This window comes from Cynocephalus volans, chromosome 5, assembly GCF_027409185.1.
Source record: "Cynocephalus volans isolate mCynVol1 chromosome 5, mCynVol1.pri, whole genome shotgun sequence".
NCBI classification, from domain to species: Eukaryota; Metazoa; Chordata; class Mammalia; order Dermoptera; family Cynocephalidae; genus Cynocephalus; species Cynocephalus volans.
Genome location: NC_084464.1, coordinates 77,190,314 through 77,210,249, shown reverse-complemented (window position 1 = coordinate 77,210,249; position 19,936 = coordinate 77,190,314). Strand labels below are relative to the sequence as shown.

The 19,936-nt window shown below is 30.3% G+C and overlaps 1 protein-coding gene across 50 annotated transcripts in view; it reads left to right on the top strand.

Annotated features, from left to right (window-relative positions):
• RIMS1 (regulating synaptic membrane exocytosis 1) overlaps positions 1 to 19,936 on the top strand; it is a 469,818-nt gene that overhangs the window by 308,410 nt on the left and 141,472 nt on the right. For all 50 annotated transcript variants that reach the window (XM_063096231.1, XM_063096237.1, XM_063096236.1 and 47 more), the window contains 9 exons: positions 4,944 to 5,011; positions 5,618 to 5,728; positions 7,347 to 7,446; positions 11,564 to 11,687; positions 14,993 to 15,039; positions 16,124 to 16,236; positions 18,158 to 18,288; positions 18,744 to 18,915; positions 19,037 to 19,190. In XM_063096231.1, coding sequence (XP_062952301.1) covers positions 4,944 to 5,011; positions 5,618 to 5,728; positions 7,347 to 7,446; positions 11,564 to 11,687; positions 14,993 to 15,039; positions 16,124 to 16,236; positions 18,158 to 18,288; positions 18,744 to 18,915; positions 19,037 to 19,190 — 1,020 coding nt within the window. The remainder of the gene's footprint in view (positions 1 to 4,943; positions 5,012 to 5,617; positions 5,729 to 7,346; positions 7,447 to 11,563; positions 11,688 to 14,992; positions 15,040 to 16,123; positions 16,237 to 18,157; positions 18,289 to 18,743; positions 18,916 to 19,036; positions 19,191 to 19,936) is intronic.

Genomic DNA, 19,936 nt, shown 5'->3' with positions numbered 1-19,936 from the left:
TTTAAGTTACTTAGAATTGTTGAAGAAGTCCTTGCCGAAGACCAATGTTTTAAAGAGGCCTGTAGCTCTGCCTTCAGCCTTGAGCTCAAAGGACACAAATTTCAGTTACCTAATTTTATACAGTATTTGCCTTCAGATATGTTTGAGTAGTGAACATTGACATGGATTTTGAATGAAATCATCAAAAAATATTTGAAGATCAATATTTTTACTATACTAGGAACTTAGATTGAATTAATTCAATCATGAATGACAATAATTTGATAGTGACTGACAATTTACTGATTTTTCAATGGTAGCATGGTATTCATTTATAAAATAAACTTTAATAATTCACAGATTTTTTGACTAATAATTAAATTTAACAGGTATATCTTCCCATTTTATTTTAATACCTAGATAGTAAGTCTTATTAAATAACATTTGTTTTGTATGCCTGACTGCTGATTATCTTAAGTAAAATTAGGCTTTTTAGAACTTTGCTGTAGGGCCAGCCCCGTGGCTCACTTGGGAGAAGCCGCGGGTTCAGATCCTATATGGGGATGGCTGGTGCGCTCACTGGCTGAGCGTGGTGCAGACCACACCGTGCTGAGGGATGCGATCCCCTTACCAGTCAGGAAAAAAAAGAAAATTAAAGAACTTTGCTGTATAGCAAATTATTGCTGATTTATTCCAAAGTTAGCCCCACTGTTATATATAATTTTGGGGAGGGAGGAAGCACACTTTCCCTTTGCAGGCATAGAACTGTCTTAGACATAACATATGAGGAAACTATTTCTATGTGGTATTTTTATTATATTAATCCAGAGTTAAGATTTTATCTCAGTTCTTAGACTTCGAATTTTAATTCCTGTCTACAAAGAGACTTTCTCATGTAAATGTCCCTGTAAAATATTAAAATGAATTAAAAAATATATATTTTTAACACAGTATAACAAAACTATATTTAACTCATATGTGCTGACCATGATACTTGGTGTTAAAAATACCTTACCTAGTCTCAATTTAAAAACCCATTCTCAGAACTGAGTTGACTTTTATTTATGCACTGTATACAAACATAAAATAAACATATTATGTCCAAACATATTTTTAATTTGTGTATGTGCTGTGATAACAAAATAGCTTAGGATTCATCTGATTTTATTTAGTTCCAACAGATATTCTGCTGTAGAGGACTAAAAAAATAAAAGGGGAAAAAATTTAAGAGGTTTAGGAAATATCTGGGAAGGTATGATTCTTCTCATTTTTGGCCTGTGAAATTTTCATTTTTTTGAATGACAATTATCCATTCTATGTAGGAAGAACAGTTTATTTTTTGTGGATATGTATTAGGAATTATTGTGCAGTTATTCTGAGTTGATCTTAGAATTGATTTGATGCTATCTTTTATTACCATTCATTATGATGATGTTAAAAATATGTTCTATTTCTGGAGATGGACAAGAAGTTTGAATTTTCTAACACTTCAAGGCTTTAGTATAGATATTCTTTCCTTTACTTACCTGCACTTAGGTACACACTTCACTTGGCCAAATATAGCTGCCATGTAAATTGTTTAAATAGATATTTAATTGATGAAATTAGAGGTACGGTTTTCTTACAGTTTTAATATACTCATACATACTCAATCATGCCTCTATATTATTTTGGAGGTATTTCTGTTCCATTGACATTGATTGGCCTAATTGGAATCCATTGTGCTTTGATACTAGGCATCATAGATATCATTAAGATAAAAAATTTTAAATTACAGAGATGTATATTTATGTGTTGTTACATACTTTAATCGTAATGACCTGGGTTCAGGAAAAGCTAGTTCTCTTTACAAAATACTCATTATTTAACTGAATTTCATTTGTGTGTTGAAAGTTGTGTGATTACTAAGTAATTAACCTACTTTTTCACAGGGATAGGAAAAAAGGCTCTTAAATTTTTTTACAAAAATAATGCTCAAATTATAGCACTTCTTTGAACTTGGCTTGTTATGAACTTGAGACATTCCAGTAGACTCAAGCAATTGATATATTTCCTGATTCTAAATTAGTGATAGCAGTAAATTAGTTCCTTTATAGTTCAATTGAATATTAGAACCAAGATGATTTTTATCAATTTTACAAGCAAATGCCATGAATTTATCATTTTCGCAGCTGTGCAACCTGACAGTCAATAACTTTAATCATCTATTAGAAAAATAATCAAAGAAAATGTTTTCTATTAATGAACTACTGGATTCTAAATATTTTAAGAACAAGTATTTTTGAATGTTATTTGTTCCATTAGTAGTAGGGAAATATGAGTTACAAAGATAAATTGGAGTACTTAAAAGTTCAGTAATATTTTTCAAAATTAGCAATTATGTGATAGAAGAAATAAATTTAGTTTAAAACTACATATTTAGACTTTAGAATTTATTTTTTTAAGTCTTTAAGCAAAAATATTGTATTTTAGTGGGTGATAATGAAATTAGTGATAAGAAAACTTTAGAAACTGTTCATAATCTGAAGGAGGTGTAATTATATACTAAAATATATAAAAATACTATTGTTTGCTAAGATACTGAATATGTCTTTTTACATTTACATTTGTTAGCAATATTTAGTAGATACCTGCAATACTATGGGTGACCAAAATTGGCAAAAAAAAAAAAAAAAAAAAAAAAAAATTCTTAAGCTGTAAAGCCTGTATTTTCTGTATTACCACAGGATAATGTAAAAATTAGTACTGGCTGCACATTGGAGTCACCTGGCAAACTGTGTGTGTGTGTGTGTGTGTGTGTGTGTGTGTGTGTGTGTGTGTGTGTGTGTGTGTGTGTATCTCCAATACCAACCGATTAAATTAGACTTTTCATTCAAGATCATTACCTGACAAAACTTAAAGATGATGGAATACCACTGCTTGAAAGCAGTGTTTTAAGTCTACTGAGTATCATCACTGAATTTTACCAGAAACATCAGTGTTTGGTTCTTTACATGTAAGGAACACTTTTTTGTACAGAAAATATTTACCGAATATGTATATCTAGATCTCCCTTAGGACAAGAGAGTGAAACATAGAGTTGAACAACCATAAGAGGAGTTGAGGTATAAGCCAGAGAAAGATCCCAAGGAGTACAGTTTTTGAAAACTAATTCAAGTTATTAAGGGATATAATGAATTGCTGTTTTCTTGAAGTCTTTAAAATATGATGAATTTTTGCCATTTTTTTAACCTCAAAGACTTCTTAACACAGCTTTCATTTAATGGCTAATTTTCCTTCTTCAGAGAAATACAATCCTCCTCTTTGCAAATATCTCTGTGGTTCTATTAATTTATTATAGTATTTCAAAATGAATCATCATATAGGAAGTCATCAGGGCTTATTTCTAGGTATATGAAATTTTAGGGAGAAAGTTTTACAAATTGCAATAATCATCTTTTGAATAATAACATTTGTATTAGTGGCAATTTTAATTTTGTCATAATACTTGGACAGAGTGACTTTAAAACTAAGCACGTGAAGTTTTACAAACTGTAAATATAAAAGTAAAAAACTCAGTTTGCACCTTCCTTATATTACATTAGCTGACGTCATTCAGAAGAAGTTTAAAAATCTATCATCTTTGGTACCAAGCCATGTATGCATTTTAATGTATGTGATTTTGAGAGAGATATGGACTCCATGTGAAGTAAATTTTAACAGAATATAGTTTTTGCTAATGCAGTTTCTAATATTAACCCCTGCATAGAATATACTACTGTCACCTTGACATAGTTGAAGAACATTTCAGTATTGTCGTGTATGTGATATTTGCATTCAATCTTTAAGACATGTAAAAGGGAAAGGGAAGCAGCTACTGATAAATTGAAGCGCATGGACTTTTTATGCCTGAACATTTTAAACATTTGAAAAATGATTTCCTATCACTATTTTTCATGTTGCCTATATCTTCCATGCCTGTTATCTACACAAAATTCGTTACTTATGACCTTCACAGGTATCAGCCATGCATATTTTCCCAGCAGTTAGCTACATATCACACTGTTAACCAGCATGTTTACTCACTGTAGTTTTTTTCTCTTTCAAAATCCATGGAGAGAAACTTTTCATTTAGTTAATCTGATATTTAAAATTTAAGAAGTTATTTATTCCTCTGCTTCCTTAATAAGCTGTTCTCCCATAGGTTACCCACTTTTCCTCTGGCATTTTATTTTATGCAAATACTGATAGCACTGCTACTTTACATTAAATTTTTTTCTCTCAGATCCTTTCTTTGGCAAAAAAAGAAAAAGAAAAAGAAAAAACTTATATATTAAAGACAAAAAACCCCAAAAGTAAAAGTTCATAAATTCCTGGTTACAAAGTTAGGGCTTTAAAAGTCATTTTATAGATTTAGTAAAATTGAATACTTTGTCATTTGTATGCTTCTTTTGCTAAAAGTTGTTCTTGAAATTTTTATTTACTCATCCACTATGTTCTAAAAGTATATGTATTGTTTTTCAGTTGATGAAGTAAGATAAGACTGGAGAATAATTTTGAAAGTTAAGATATAGTTCAGAAGAGTAGAAAGGGAGACACTAAATTTTAATACTTAGTTTAGTTAATAAAATTTTAGGCAGCATCACTAGATGGCAGACTGTGGCTTGGTATGGATAGTCTTTTGAGGGTAATAGGGGAGGATTAACCCTGTTCTTTCCTATACTTTCTCTATGTAAGTGTTTCCAGGCTGATTTATGGGAGAAAAAGGTAGCCCTTCCACTGTATGAAGTGCATTTGTAACACACAGTCATTCCAGTGATTCAAGTCACAACTTTGTAACATAGGTGTGTATTATTCTGGGCTACACACACTCAAAATGATAATATTCATAACCTTTTAATTTATATATTGAAGAAGTAATGCTTAAAGTGATGCGTTCTTCACTGTAACATTGTTGCACTTTTCATTCTTCTCCTCCTGTGCAGGTGACTTGGATTATTACTGGTTGGATCCTGCCACGTGGCACAGCCGGGAAACATCACCTATTAGTTCGGTAAGCTTTCTAGAAAGAGAGTATTTGGAGTTGAGGGAATATGTGTGCTGTCCATTGTCTTTTGTCTGATATGTGATAGATAGTAAACTTACTCTGCTCCATTACACATTTTCTTAGAGCAAATATTGATTTTACTTAAGACAGTACAGTTTTGAAGTAAAAAGCACTTAGTTATCACTAATTATAACAAATTTTAAATTAAGCAAAAAGCAATTATTAAATAATGACTATATGTAAATGAGATTGAGATATTATTTAGTTAAGGGCATTGGCATTAACAACTCAAAAATACAGAATCAGTTTTCTTTATATTATGCAGATATACTTTTAAATTTCTTTTAATTTCATTTTAGTGCCATTTTTAAGAGATATACTTAGTTGCTAAGTACTTTTAGAACCATTTAATGTAGTAACTGTCTACTGCAAAGAAAATATAACTCTGAATGAAAATTGTTATAAACCAAGTCCACCAGAATAAAAAGTTTCCTCTAGAGTGTCTTTTAACTGAGGAAATCGCATCATGCTACAGTCAATAATTGTGTCTGTAGTAAAAAAAAAAAAAAAAGCAAGTTGTTTACTTTTTAAACTTTGTTCATGTTTTAATAGCATCCTGTAACGTGGCAACCGTCTAAGGAGGGAGACCGATTAATTGGACGTGTTATTCTTAACAAGAGAACAACCATGCCCAAAGAATCTGGTGCATTACTGGGTCTGAAAGTAAGTATGCTGTTTAAAAATGTTTCTTAAAGGGTGGATTACAGTATGGATTACATACAACAAAGTTTTTGACAATAATTTTTAAATATTTTTCTTTCATCTCCAAAATAAAAGTTCTCTAGTGAATACATCTTCTTAACATATTGATGTCTTATGTGTAGTATTTTTATCTGGTTTAATATTTTAAACTCATTTTATTAATATAGCATACAGATGTGTTAGGAAAATGTAATAAAATATAAGACTAAAGTATTTTTTCTGAGTATAAAGTTCAAGGAGATTTTTACATTAAAAAGATTTTAATTGAAAATAGTAAAGTTAGATAATGATGACCTTTGTTACCTCTTAACCAGCAACATAAAACATTACTAAAGAGATTGTTTCTGAATTATTGTAGTATTTTTTAATACCAAAAGAATAAAAATGTATATTTTTAAAATATTGATTTTTTTCTAACAGATGTAATGAGAAACTTATAGATTATGAAAGATTATTCTTTATTGTAGAAAAGTATATATGTATACTCACACACATATACATGTAGATATATATCTTGTATTATGTTTGTGCAGGTGTATGTGTCTTAAATCACATGGTTTTATTTGCTTTCAGAAGCTTAAAGAAACATTTAAAGATCTTGCTTTAAACTATTATTTATGAAGAGATTGTGTGTAAATTGACCTCTTCAAAACAGCTAACTGATCATCCAATGAAAATGTTCAGTTAAATGTACTTAATAATGCTATCTGATTGACTATTATCATTAGTTACTCTTGCTAAGAGATAATTCTGATCACCTCTACTAATGGATATGTCTCTAAGAACTGTTGATCAACCTCACTCAACCTTCGATAGAATCCCTCACTTTTAATTATGTATATTTGAGTCTGCATTGGGAAAAATTAAATCTAGAACATTTTCGGATGTAGTTAATTTTAGTTGAAGTCTGGTGAAAGTGTTAAATATCTAGTAATATAACTCAGACTTTAAGAGTCAGATGGGCATAAATATACATTTCAGATGAGGAGGTCATTCAGATGGTCAGTTTTCAGAGATACACAGGATATTATGCTTTGCACCATAGTGAATTGCTTCCCAAAAGTGGCCTGTTCTTGGCTTGAATCTCTAGTCTTTATGGTCGTAGACCTACACTGTACTACAAATATAAAAAAAAAAAATCAAGATCTAATATGAGAATGAGGCATCAGCTTAATGTAGAAATATTCACTCAAATGGGAGGCATTAATTTGGATGATAAATAAAAATGTACCCAAATGTAAACAGTGTCGAACACTTGCTGTTTGATAGTCTATTAGTAGGTGAGACCTGGCACCTATCTTCTAAGTATATACATTGTTCATGGTGCCCTTTTATTGTTAGGTCAATGTAAGATATCAATGCATAAACTTCCTTAGGACACATTGTTATCTTAATGTAATGAAATGTTTTCTTCTCAAAACCATACGCCAGCTCCTTTAATCAAAACTGTATTTCACTTCATTAATGCCTCCACACTCAATTCTAAATACATCATTAAAATGTAGAATTAATTCCTCATGCTAATAAAATTATGTTTAAATATGAGCCTTGGAACTTATATAAATTTGTAATTATCCAGGTTGTTGGAGGAAAAATGACTGACTTAGGACGGCTTGGTGCATTCATCACCAAAGTAAAGAAGGGTAGCCTGGCCGATGTAGTTGGACACCTAAGAGCAGGTAAAGTCTCTTTTTTAACATTTAAACAATGTATTATTTGTGCATAAGTTGATGGTCTCAATTTTGGATTAGTTATATACCTTGTATGTGTAAGTCAATTAAGAGTAGGAATCTTTTTTATTTATTTAAAAATAAATAGATGTAAAATACTGAAGGATTACTCAATTTAGTAGATGGCTTTATAATATTGCTATAAAACCTCAGATCTAAAATAATTTATCTTTGTGAAAAAATATTCCATATTAATTCTCTTGTTCATATTTTAAATTACAGTAATTACAAAAGTTTTTCACAGTGATCCCAAAACACTTATTCAGGAGGAGTGTTTTTTATAAAATATATTCATAATCACATTTCTTATACAGATTATGTAATAAAATATTTGTTAATTTAAATGTGACATATATTGTCTACATGCAGATGTGCTATGTCTTGGTTTGGAAATCTGTTTATGTTGCTCTATAACCTTAACATGACACTGTAAAATTATTTACTGTACTCAAATGTATAATATATTCAATAGCAACACATTTTAAAATCTAGTTTACTTTTCATTTTAGTTAAAATCATATTAACGTATTTCTTTCAGTTGACTTTATTTCAGACTTTAGTAGAAATATTTGGGTTAGAGTGTCTGCTTGTCCATGTGCCAGACAATTGTAAAGAAAACGGAGTTGACTGAGCAGTAGAATTGAGGATTAATAACCCATAACATATAGAAAGAGAACATTTCCAGGCTATTCAATTTTTAAACCTTAAGACTGTAGTTCTTGAGAACTTTAGAAAAATATCCTAGGACTCTTAAAGACTTAAATGTAATTGATGACCAGAATATCAGTACAAAATCATTTTCAGGTTTTTTTTCTTTGATAGGGACTTGGTAGATAGATGTTTTATAGGGAGAAAACCCTAATCAGGGATTGGGTTTGAAGATGTATAGAGGTATGATACACTATTGTTTCTTATCACAGACCAGTAATGATTCAGTAGATTATGATTCAGTACTCAATCAGGGGTAACTATGCCAATGAACTGCATCTTCGTTTGTCTACTGACTCAAAAGAAAGCCTCAGAAAGTATGAGAATTACTTGTTGGCTAATCTAAAGATAACTATATCTACAAAATCCGAAATTGGCAGATCAGGTTATAAACATAATTTTTTAAAAATTTTGTTCTTATATTTTAATAGAAGGGTTCTTAAGAAGTCAGAGAAGGGGTTTTTCTATATAAAATACTCCTTAGTGATTAATTTCTTTCTTTAGCACCCACATGAGCCAAGGGCCTGAGAAGCTTAAATCTGAAATGTTAAAAACTCAGCTTAAATAATTATGAAATAGACAAGTATACTTTTCACTTGAAGCAATTTATATGTTTGAGGAAAGTAAAGTGTTTTTGTAGACTCAAACATATATTTTATTTGATAAACATTATAATTTAGGAACTGGTTTTCCTTCTATTTGCATATAAATATCATTGGCCTATAAGACTACAGTGCTGATTTTGTTATCAGTGTGACATTTACTCACTTTTGTGATCTTATTTAATTTTGTCATAGCTTTCTCCAGTCCTGCTCCCTTTCAAGTTTATGCCCTGCACTGTTACTGGATTTAACCATATAGAACACAAAATTGACACTGACAATCTCCTTATTATTAAGATCCTTCAGTGCCTCCTGGTCATCATTTGTTCAAGGCAGAGCTCTGTAACTTTGTCCTCTCCTAACACTTTCTGCCCTCCTGCAGTGTCAGTCTACCTTTAAGTCCCCGGCAAGCTGTTTTCCACCTACAAGGTGTTGTCCCCTACAAGGTGTTGTCAGTGTCTCTTATCTACCTGGCTGCTCTTCTGCTCTGCCTGTTGAAGTTCTTTCCATCTTTCAAAAGTCATGTAAAGTTTCCTTAATTTTAAAGTGGCTTCTGATATCTCACCTAGAGCAATGACTAATTACTACCTCCCTGTCACCACCTGGTTCTACTTCTGCTTCTCAAATGAACTCCTATCATTGCATATAATGTATTTTATGAAAGTTATTTGTTTCTATATTATTTATCCAACACCAAATTTAAAGACAGAGAAAACATCATTTTCATCTTTGTTCCCTTATTATCTATATCCCTGCCTTAAGAGGTTATTCATCTGTAAATTATGTTAAAGAGACTGCCTTCTGGTTTAGGAGTTATGGACATACATATAAACAAACAGATGTGTTAGTTGATTTGATGTTAAAAGTTATGCTTCCAGGTTGCTGTCTATAAAGAGGATAATTTTATAATGTAGTGCTTTTGCAAAATGCTGGCTGCAACTCATTACTGGGTAGTAAAATCAATTTAATGGTTTGCATTCATCATTTTAAAAAATGAAGTGAAAGTATTGAAATAGAACATAATAGAGTAGGAAATATCAGGGTAAGTATTAATAAAATATTTTCCAGTACATATATATATATGCATGTATGTATGTATATGTACATACACATACATATATTCATGTTATATATGTATACTGAGCCATGATGTAAACTTTATTTCTTTTCTTGGTCAAAAAAATTTGAAAGCACTCCTGATATATTTTAAATTTATTATTATTATTTTTTGACAGTGAAGTATATTTATTGCCTGTTCTGGGTAACTGCTTAGGGCACCCTATTAGAAGTCATTTAAGTATTGGTAATAACCAGTTTTACCAAAAGCAAAGCAGCGTCTTGTGTTTTTCACATATTTACTTTTTATTTTTGAGTAAGCGTACACCTGGAAAAAGTGAATTGCTTTAAAATAATCTTTTTTTTTTTTTAAAGGTGACCGGTAAGGGGATCTTAACCCTTGACTTGGTGTTGTCAACACCATGCTCTCCCAAGTGAGCTAACTGGCCATCCCTATATAGGGATCTGAACCCATGGACTTGGTGTTATCGCACCACACTCTCCCAAGTGAGCCATAGGCCGGCCCCACAAAATAATCTTAGTAATACAATTTTTTTCTACTTTTGTAAAAAAAGACCTAGCTAAAAGCTAAAAGATTTCATGTTTACACCTCTCTTTAAAATGTGTAATGATGATATTGATTCGTTAGTTCTCCTCATATTTACTTAGCTACTAAAATGTCTAGACAACCAAGAACAACAAATTAGACATAAACATCAAAAAATTAAGACACCTTAATGTGTTATTTAGGCTGTGATATTTCAGTTGAGCCTACCATTATGAATTGAAGCGTCCCAGGCAGAGAACCATTTGGGACCTAAACCATCTCTAAATATGAAAATAAATAATTTTTTCTAAATGATCTAGAGAGAAAACTCTAGTTAAAATAACAACTGTAAGTTATTAGCCCGTATTTTTTAATACAGCATCATACTTCTTCCGTTGATTAATCTTAGAATATTTTAACATACTAAGTACTATGTTTTTATTATTTTAACATATTTTCAATTTATACTTTAATGTCCATGATATATATAATGCATAGAATATGTGTGTTTTGAACATCTGGAAGTGGGTTAACTGTCATGCAACAGTTTTACATCTGCTTGCTTTGTAACTTTGCCATAACCACCTGCGTTACCCTACGGGTGTGAATTCAAATCCTTTCATGCATTTTTATTCTGTTATGCATCTGGTGGAGACAATGAAGCTTGACTTATAATTGGAAAATTCATGCTAACAAATGTTAATTGCTGTTTTTATCAAAAATAAAACAAGATTTATGCACAGTTTAATAAGAATCTTTCACATATAGAACCACCTACACTTATTATATGGAGGGCATGCTGCTAATTATTATTTTTTAATGTTTCCAAATAGGCTGTGCTAATTCCATCCCATAGCATGAGATTATTTTTATATTATTTCTGGTATATCTCAAAATATAAAAATAGTTTTGTATTGTACTGTTTCCAGTGGCCAGTAATATTCTGGGGGTAATAAAAGAAAAATAGGAGAAAAAAGTGTTTAGAAGAACCATTTAGCTGACATTATATGGCAATCAATTTGCTTTTGAGAGGAGAGCCTAGACAATTAAACTATTTGTATATGTTTTGCATTTCTTTGTTAAAAAAGAGAAAAGATAAGAAAAATAAACAAAATATATAAGGTAAAAAAATACCCTTTTTTTTAAATTCAAGGGGATGAAGTTCTAGAATGGAATGGTAAACCCCTGCCGGGAGCTACAAATGAAGAAGTTTACAACATTATTTTAGAATCAAAATCAGAACCTCAAGTTGAAATTATTGTTTCAAGGCCTATTGGGTAAGGCTAAAAAAACTTACTTCTTAAGTTTAGTAAATTACATGTATTAGCAGGGTTTTACAAAGCAGTTTATACATTCATACAGTACATATTAACATGGATAGTTTTTCCATCAATTATGGGCATACATTTTAGATTTTCAAAATTTCTTAATTTTTAAACTGGAATACTGAATCTTCACCATATTTTAGAAGCTCCACAGTATAACAATTGTAATATCAAAAAGTATTGATATGTATTTTTCACAAGTGAAATATAAAGTACAAATATTTTCTTTTAATGGCAGAACTGTTTATTTTTAGCAATTCTAATTTTATGAGTAGTATTTCTTTTAAGGGAGCCACTAGCAAATTCATCTTCTTGTGATATTTAAAATATGAATGATTTCATATATCTACATGAACTTTTTATTATTAAACTAAGTATAGAATATTTTCTTTGTATCTTTACACATGGGGTAGTTCCAACTTTTATTTAAAATCAAGCAAGAAGTATTAGATATTTTAACATCTTAACTGTTCATAATAATTGGCATATTTTTAAAACCTCAGTTTCCAGCATAATTTAATTATCTACAGCCATTATGATATATCTGTGTATAGAGTTCCCCAAATTGTTAGCTTTTTCTGGTAAACCCACAAAATCCAGAATAAATATTTATGTTGCTAACGTGTAATTTTTGCAAGGCATTTTGAACTGTCTCATTATAGTTGGCTTAATGTTTGAATGTGTTCTTGGAAATAATTCTTTTTTTTGTCTTATTCTCCAAGATATTGTAGAGCCATTAATTCAAGACTTTATAGATTGAAAAAGTGCAAACCTTAAATTTTTGTTGTCTTCATGAATATATGTCAATGAAAAACATATAGGAAAATATAATTATACTAATTCTCAAAGAAATGAAGATGTATGATTATCTATCAAAGAATAATATTAATATATAAAACTCTAAAATAAAAAAGCAAGCTTATACCCAGTTTTAAGTGATGATTATTAAGGGTAAATATTGAAGACATTTGCAAAAATATTATGAATTTCCATGTAGATTTTTAAAATAACAACACTATAATTTATGCTAGTTTTACATGACCTATGTTCTAGTGCTGAGGTAAATATGAGGCTGGAAAAGAGGTAAGTAAATTGGAAAATGAATCAAAAGTATAAAAAATAAAATTTAAAATCAGGTATTATGCACATCACCAAGTACTTTCACATATATAGTGGTTTAAAAGTAATCAGCTAAAATATCACTGATTCATGCTGACTTAAAACAGTAACAGACAATTAAAGTAGACTGGAATAACATATTTTACTTTTTTTTGAAAATTTACTTAAAAAATAGTCATCTGTAGAGCCAAACCCTAAACTACCATGGATTACACAATTCAAAGAAGTATGGAATATAAAGATTATCCTTGCATAAAAATCAAAGCTGGCATCAACTTTCTAGTTAATACATTATTAGGATCCCAAAATGATAATTTTGGCTATGTTTTAATAATTATTTTTATGTGTTAAACAACTATAATTATTTTAAAACAGAAAGCAAATATTTATTCATAATATAGTGGCATAGTGATTTCAGGAATCCTTCCAAATACAAGTTACATGCACATTGACCAGTACAGTCTAAGAGGCATTAGCCATCTTGAGGTACTGACCACTTTTGTGAACCCACCAAATACGATGTTCTTCACCCTTATGTTTATAATTGTAATTAAAATGACAATTATAGGATCTATCACCTAACTTGAGAGTAGAGCTAATTAAAAAGGCCTGTGTAAATGTCAGGTGGAAATTCATGCCTGAAGGTATTACTGAAGCAATTAACATTAAATAATGATTATTTAACATTAAATAATTTCCATTCAAAACTACTGTAAATTTTTTTAACAATTTCCTCACCATCCTTCTTTCACAGATACATAAAATCCAAAGCCCATACCTGGTATTAGAGTCCCAAATTCTAATTTTCATATGAGGCTGATTTTCACACAAGTTGTATTATACTATCTAAAAAAAAGATTGTACCTGGATTTTTTGTAATTTATTTTTATTTGCTTAGATGAATTTAGAAAAAAATCACAGAAGATAAATAGTTGGTTTCTTGGGTCATAGGTATGTCTCTTAATTATAAACTCATATAAATGATTTACTTTATATAAATTGTTAGTTATACAAAATATTTAATAAAATATATTTTATAAAATACACAGCATGTGATATGTCATTTGTTAGAAGTATAAATAGTAGGTGTTTATGAGAATTACCTTGCACAAAAATAGTCAAAATGAGAAGTCAAGAAAACAATCAGAGAAAAGAAGTTTTTTCATTTCCCTCAAAATTGAAAAGAAAATCAAAGTGAAATTAGGTCTCAAGGTAAGTGGTTAGAAATAATTCTGCTAGTTGTAGCTAACTCCAGTCTGCTTTAATATGTCATGTTAATACTTGCATATTGTTAATCTCCTTAAATTGATGCTAAAATATCTTTGGAAAATGAGAGAGGTAAATTAGTCCTATGCAGTACAATATCCAAACCAAGGTGGTCCAGTGTTCTTAAGGTCACAGTGGATAGTGGATTAAGCAGAGGTTATATTAAATACTTCTTCAGAGTAATTTGTGAGTGTGGCAGGAATGGGTATTCTCACAAGTCACTTTCTATCCATATTAAATAGCCATATATTTAGTTAACTTCAGTATAGAGATATGAATCTCTATGAAGGCTATATATGTGTATATGTATTATGTATTCACATATATAAAATATTTTGGCTTTTCTGTTGCAAGCTTTAACCATTTTTAATTTACAAAGCAATCCATCCTTTTCATTTTATTAACTTTGCCCATGATATTCACCATATCTTTTGTTATCAAGAGATGTTTCCATCCCTTTCATTCAGTAAACTCTTTCAGATGTGTTTGTAAAGCGTATTACTGATTTGTAAAATTTGTGTCACTTTGATTTTCTAGAACTGAAGTAAAATATTACCTTTAACATTTTTTATTTCCAAAACCTGCTGTTTTGGTAGTAAAAATATTGTGGTGATTTTAGCCACAATATTAGTTCGATGTTGTCATGTTAAAGTGTTTGCTATTAAATATATAAAAACTTTTATTGCAGTTTTTTTTATGTGGTGTTTGACATTCATGCACATTAATAGTTGCCTTAATAGTAACTCCTGTCCATTTCCACACCTGTAAAGACCCAAAAGGATTTTTTACATCACTGAAATAAAATGGGCTGTGATTGCTTCAGGCAGGGTATTTTAGCTAATGGGATTTTCACCATACGCTGTTTCTTTTAGTGACATTCCCCGGATTCCTGAGAGCTCCCATCCTCCACTGGAGTCCAGTGAGTATAAGATTTCTTTGTTATTATGAAATGTATTGAACTAAATTGAAGAGTAAAGATTTACCATTTTCTTTAGTTATTTGATATAAATGAACTGATATTACTATACTAAGGATGTCTGCATTGATACTAGAAGTTGGCAACCATGGCAATTGTTGGAAACCCAAAGAAGTTCTACTTTAAGATTTTTCTTTTTTTTATTATTTTTCTGTTATACAAAAATCTTTACTGGTAATACCCTTCTGCAATATAACAGGACCCTCACAGAACTCAATTAATATACCAGCAATAATTCTATTTGCTATATATAAAAATTTATTGTGATACTGGATTATTCAGGTTTATTGGTAATTATGAAATCTAGGCTTAGATGTGGCTCATAAATTACTTATGCATTCATTTTAATTTCTGAGTAAAGACAGTTTGCAATAGATGATTCAGTAGCTAAGATAGTTAACATAATAGGTGCCATCTTCCTTACCACTGAAGCATGAAGCCTTTACCCATACGTGAATATGAAAGATCCTGTGCAGTACAATGCCCCCCAGAAATGTAGAATATCAGTACTTTCAAATTGAAGCAAATAAACACAACAGTTTGTTATGTCATTTTAAATATCTTTTAAAATAGGCGATTAACTAAAGAATGAAGTCAATCGCAAAAAAATATACACCTATTCATATGTGGAACTTAAAAAAAAAATGTGGTTCTCATAGAAGTAGAGAGTAGAATCATTTCCAGAGGCAGGGAGGACGGAGATGAGGGAGAGGAAAAATGGTGAACTGATGGGAGCAAAACTGTGCTACCTACCCGAAATGAACCACTGTGCAGTTTATGCATGTATTGAAACAACATACTGTACCTCACAAATATGTGCAAATAAATGTTAAAATATTTTGAATTTAAAAAACATAATTTTAACTTTTTAAAAATTAAAAAGGGCTCAAGGGGGAAAAAACATTGATGCTATTATCAATGGTATTAATTATAGTTTTATACAAATAACAGATACATTTAACATTTTATAAAAAAGACTTATTCACTGCACTTAAATATTATTAAAATTTTTTTTTTCTTATTTTAGGTTCAAGTTCCTTTGAATCTCAGAAGATGGAAAGGCCTTCCATTTCTGTTATTTCTCCAACAAGTCCTGGAGCTCTAAAGGATGCCCCACAAGTCTTACCAGGGCAACTTTCTGTATGTGTTTTTTTTACATGTTGGAGACGATTAGTATTTGCTTACTGTTTGAGTCTATCTTTAAAACTAATCTATCTTTAGAAATGTCTGGCTTTCCTCGAAGCCTAAAATAAATACATAGTCATTTGACACCATAATATACTTCATCAGTTTTTCATGTTTCTTCACTTATTCTGTTGTTCATATATGCATTCAGAAATATTTATTGAGTGCCTACAATTTGCCAGATGCCCTGAATGTTAGTTGATAAATGGTGACAAGTAAATAAACTATCCATTATTTTTGGTGTGTTATATAAAAGTTTCTAACTAAATAATTGTTTGCACATAATAATCTTAAAAAGTCATTTACTATTTGCTTAACAACCTGATGAGCCTGGAGCCTGAGAAACTTAAATTTAATATATTCTTTTTAACTTCTTAAGAAATTTGGTAAAAACTCTTCATAGCACTCTGAAAAAGCTACTGTTTTCCTCACTTTTTGCCTTATTATGTGATCTGGGGAAAGCTGGAGTAAAGAAACTATGATTAACTATTATGAAGAGCCACATCTGTCTAGACTATGTTAGAAAATGGGATATTTGCATTAATAACTAAAAGAAAGTCTTCCTTCAAAATATTTTACAAACAGTTGATCTTTTACTCCTTTCGTAGTATGTGAATTTCTATAGTCTATCTTTGCTGTTCTTCTCTTGTTTTTTAATGAGACAAGGAAGAAAAATGTAAGTTTACTGTTATTTTCAAAAGCTTTTTTGGTTTTAACCTCTATTTTTAGTATTTTAAATATCTTTGTATAGTCCCTTGTATTTATTTTGTCTGCCCTGATGTCTTTTTCTTTCAGTGTGTGTGTGTGAATCTCTGATACCATCCACTTACATTTTTAAAAGCGGATGAAAATCCATTTTGGTTTTATAAAAAATACATCTCTGGTATTAATTGGGAACCAGAGAGAGAGATTCATACAGATCCAGGTTTGAATTAATCTACCCCTTACTGTGAAAAACCATGTTGTTAGCTTATTTTGTTATAGTGACTCTTAAAAATGTTCCAACATATACCCTTTAACAACATATTCTAATATTTCTTATTCAATCATAAAATAACTTCTAAATTAAAGGAAAAAAAATTAAAGTTAATGTTGTTAGTTTAATGTGTCATTCATTACCAATGCCAGCACTGCTAACGTTCTGATTATTATGAGTTTTACAATAGTATTTCAGTGTGCTATTTTTTCATTTTTCTTTAGTCTAACTGTCATGAAGTCTTAGTAGAAATATCATTTTGCCTTCATGTAGTTTGAAGGTATCATTTATGTATTGAGCCTCCTTTGTGTTTTTCCCCTTCTCTCATGACAATTAGCCTGTAATAGATTGGTTATAAAATTTGAAAGAGAAAAATTCCAGAAAACACTTAGCAGTGCCTGGTATAAAATAGGTCCACAAAAAACATGTTTCCAGATCTCTTCTAATTCCTTGTATATTGTGTTCCTAATACTGAAACTCCTGTTTTATTTCAACTACCTGTGACACTAGAAAACACATTTTAGCTACACTGTAGTCATTAAGACACCAAACACTCCTGTTTATCATTTAAAAACAAGGAAATTGATTTTAATATTCCCCTCTTCCTTAGTTTTAAAAACAATTTTATCATTAATTTTATATTTATGACGTAATATAAAAGAGTATAAATTAACACTGTAGGCCTGCCAGTTGTAAGTCATGTTTACAAAGTGCTCCAAAAGTCAAGTTCTAAATGGTTATGCTTTCAATTTGGTGTTCTTTTCAGAAATAATATTTGCAAATCCCTTATATTGCAATTCAAAATTTCTTTCTTCAAATATAATTTTGATATTATTTTATATAAAATCGTAATATCTCATGATTTTTACAAATAATAATTCCTTTCTGCATTGCTCCTAGGTGAAGCTGTGGTATGATAAAGTGGGACACCAGCTGATTGTAAATGTCCTGCAAGCAACAGATCTACCCCCTAGAGTAGATGGGCGTCCCAGGAATCCCTATGTAAAAATGTATTTTCTTCCAGATAGAAGGTAGTGAATAATTCTAGAAAAAAATATGCTAAAATCCATACCAATAGAAAAGGTAGAATTTCCTCTTCTGGGATATATTTTTAAAATATAATAGATAATTCTCTCTGAGGGAATAAACTACAGTATTTCTGAAAAAAAATCCCTCAAGCCTTGTGTTTGTTTAATAATAATCTGCCAATTTTAAAAATGTCCGTTAGCTTTTATATACAAATATTAGTATTTGATCGCAAAACATCATTTAGAATGTGCCTTTGTATGTGTATGCCTATAATTATAACTACTCTTTACACTGTAATTGAAATTAGAATATTATTAAACTCCAGTCTTTTTAGACTTTTGTTAGTTATAAATTAAAAATAGTAAAAATACCAGTGGCATTATTACATGTAACTACCGTAGATGGCAGCATATATTTGTTTTTGCTTTTTCATTTACAAAACATACTTATTTTTCAGTGATAAAAGTAAAAGGAGGACCAAAACAGTAAAGAAAGTACTAGAACCAAAATGGAATCAAACTTTTGTCTATTCACATGTACATCGTAGAGATTTTAGAGAACGAATGTTAGAAATAACTGTGTGGGATCAACCAAGAGTGCAAGAAGAAGAAAGTGAATTTCTTGGAGAGGTGATGTATATTGTAAAGATTCAAGTGAAATACTCAATGAAGTGTTTCTGATATGTATGAATTATGATTGCTTTTACATCACATTTTGGTAAATGATTTAATTTGAGAATTGCCCTTTCAGATCCTCATAGAATTGGAGACAGCACTTTTAGATGATGAACCACATTGGTATAAACTTCAGACACATGATGAATCTTCACTACCTCTGCCTCAGCCATCACCTTTCATGCCAAGGCGACACATTCATGGAGAAAGCTCTAGCAAAAAGCTACAAAGTAGGTTAAGGTCTTTTTAGTTATCAGAAAGTAATTATGTTGTAGTGATCTAATTAGAAATTAATATTCAAGATATTTTTTCAAATGTTTTATTAGCTATCAAAATATTGGAAATTGTTCATCTATATAAATAGACCCAGCAGAACTATTTTCTACATTTTCACATTGCAGATAACGTAGTAGAGTAATTCCAGAGCTGAAAGTTGAAAAACTGAATCACAATTCTTACACAGGACTGATAGAGTTGTTGACTGGTTGATAGAATAATTTCCATCATTATTGATGGGTTGCTCCTTGTAAGGTCTTAATAACTTTATAGTTCATGGGCACTTTCAGTGTTACTATTTATAAGAAATATTTTTTAAAAAAACAATGGAAAGTATGTTTATTGTTATTTATCTGATAATTAAGAAAAACTAGTTTTTCTGTACATATCCAGTAATTTTTGAATTATGACCAAATCTCTAATTTAACAACTGAAACTTAGAAGACTCATTTTGGTAATCTGGAACCAAATTCTTTTTCTCATATAATTCAATATTTCATGTTAGTGCTTCCCTGATCAATTATTTCCTCAAAATTAGTATTTAATGCAGTCTAATGGCTAATTTTGGAAGCCAAACATAAATATTTTATAAAGTGCCCCAATGATATGAGCTCAAGAGAGCTCCAGCTAAGAAAGGTTTCTTTGAACCTTTCCACTCAGCCCCAACCTCTCTGGAATGCAGAGGAGGGCACTTAATTAT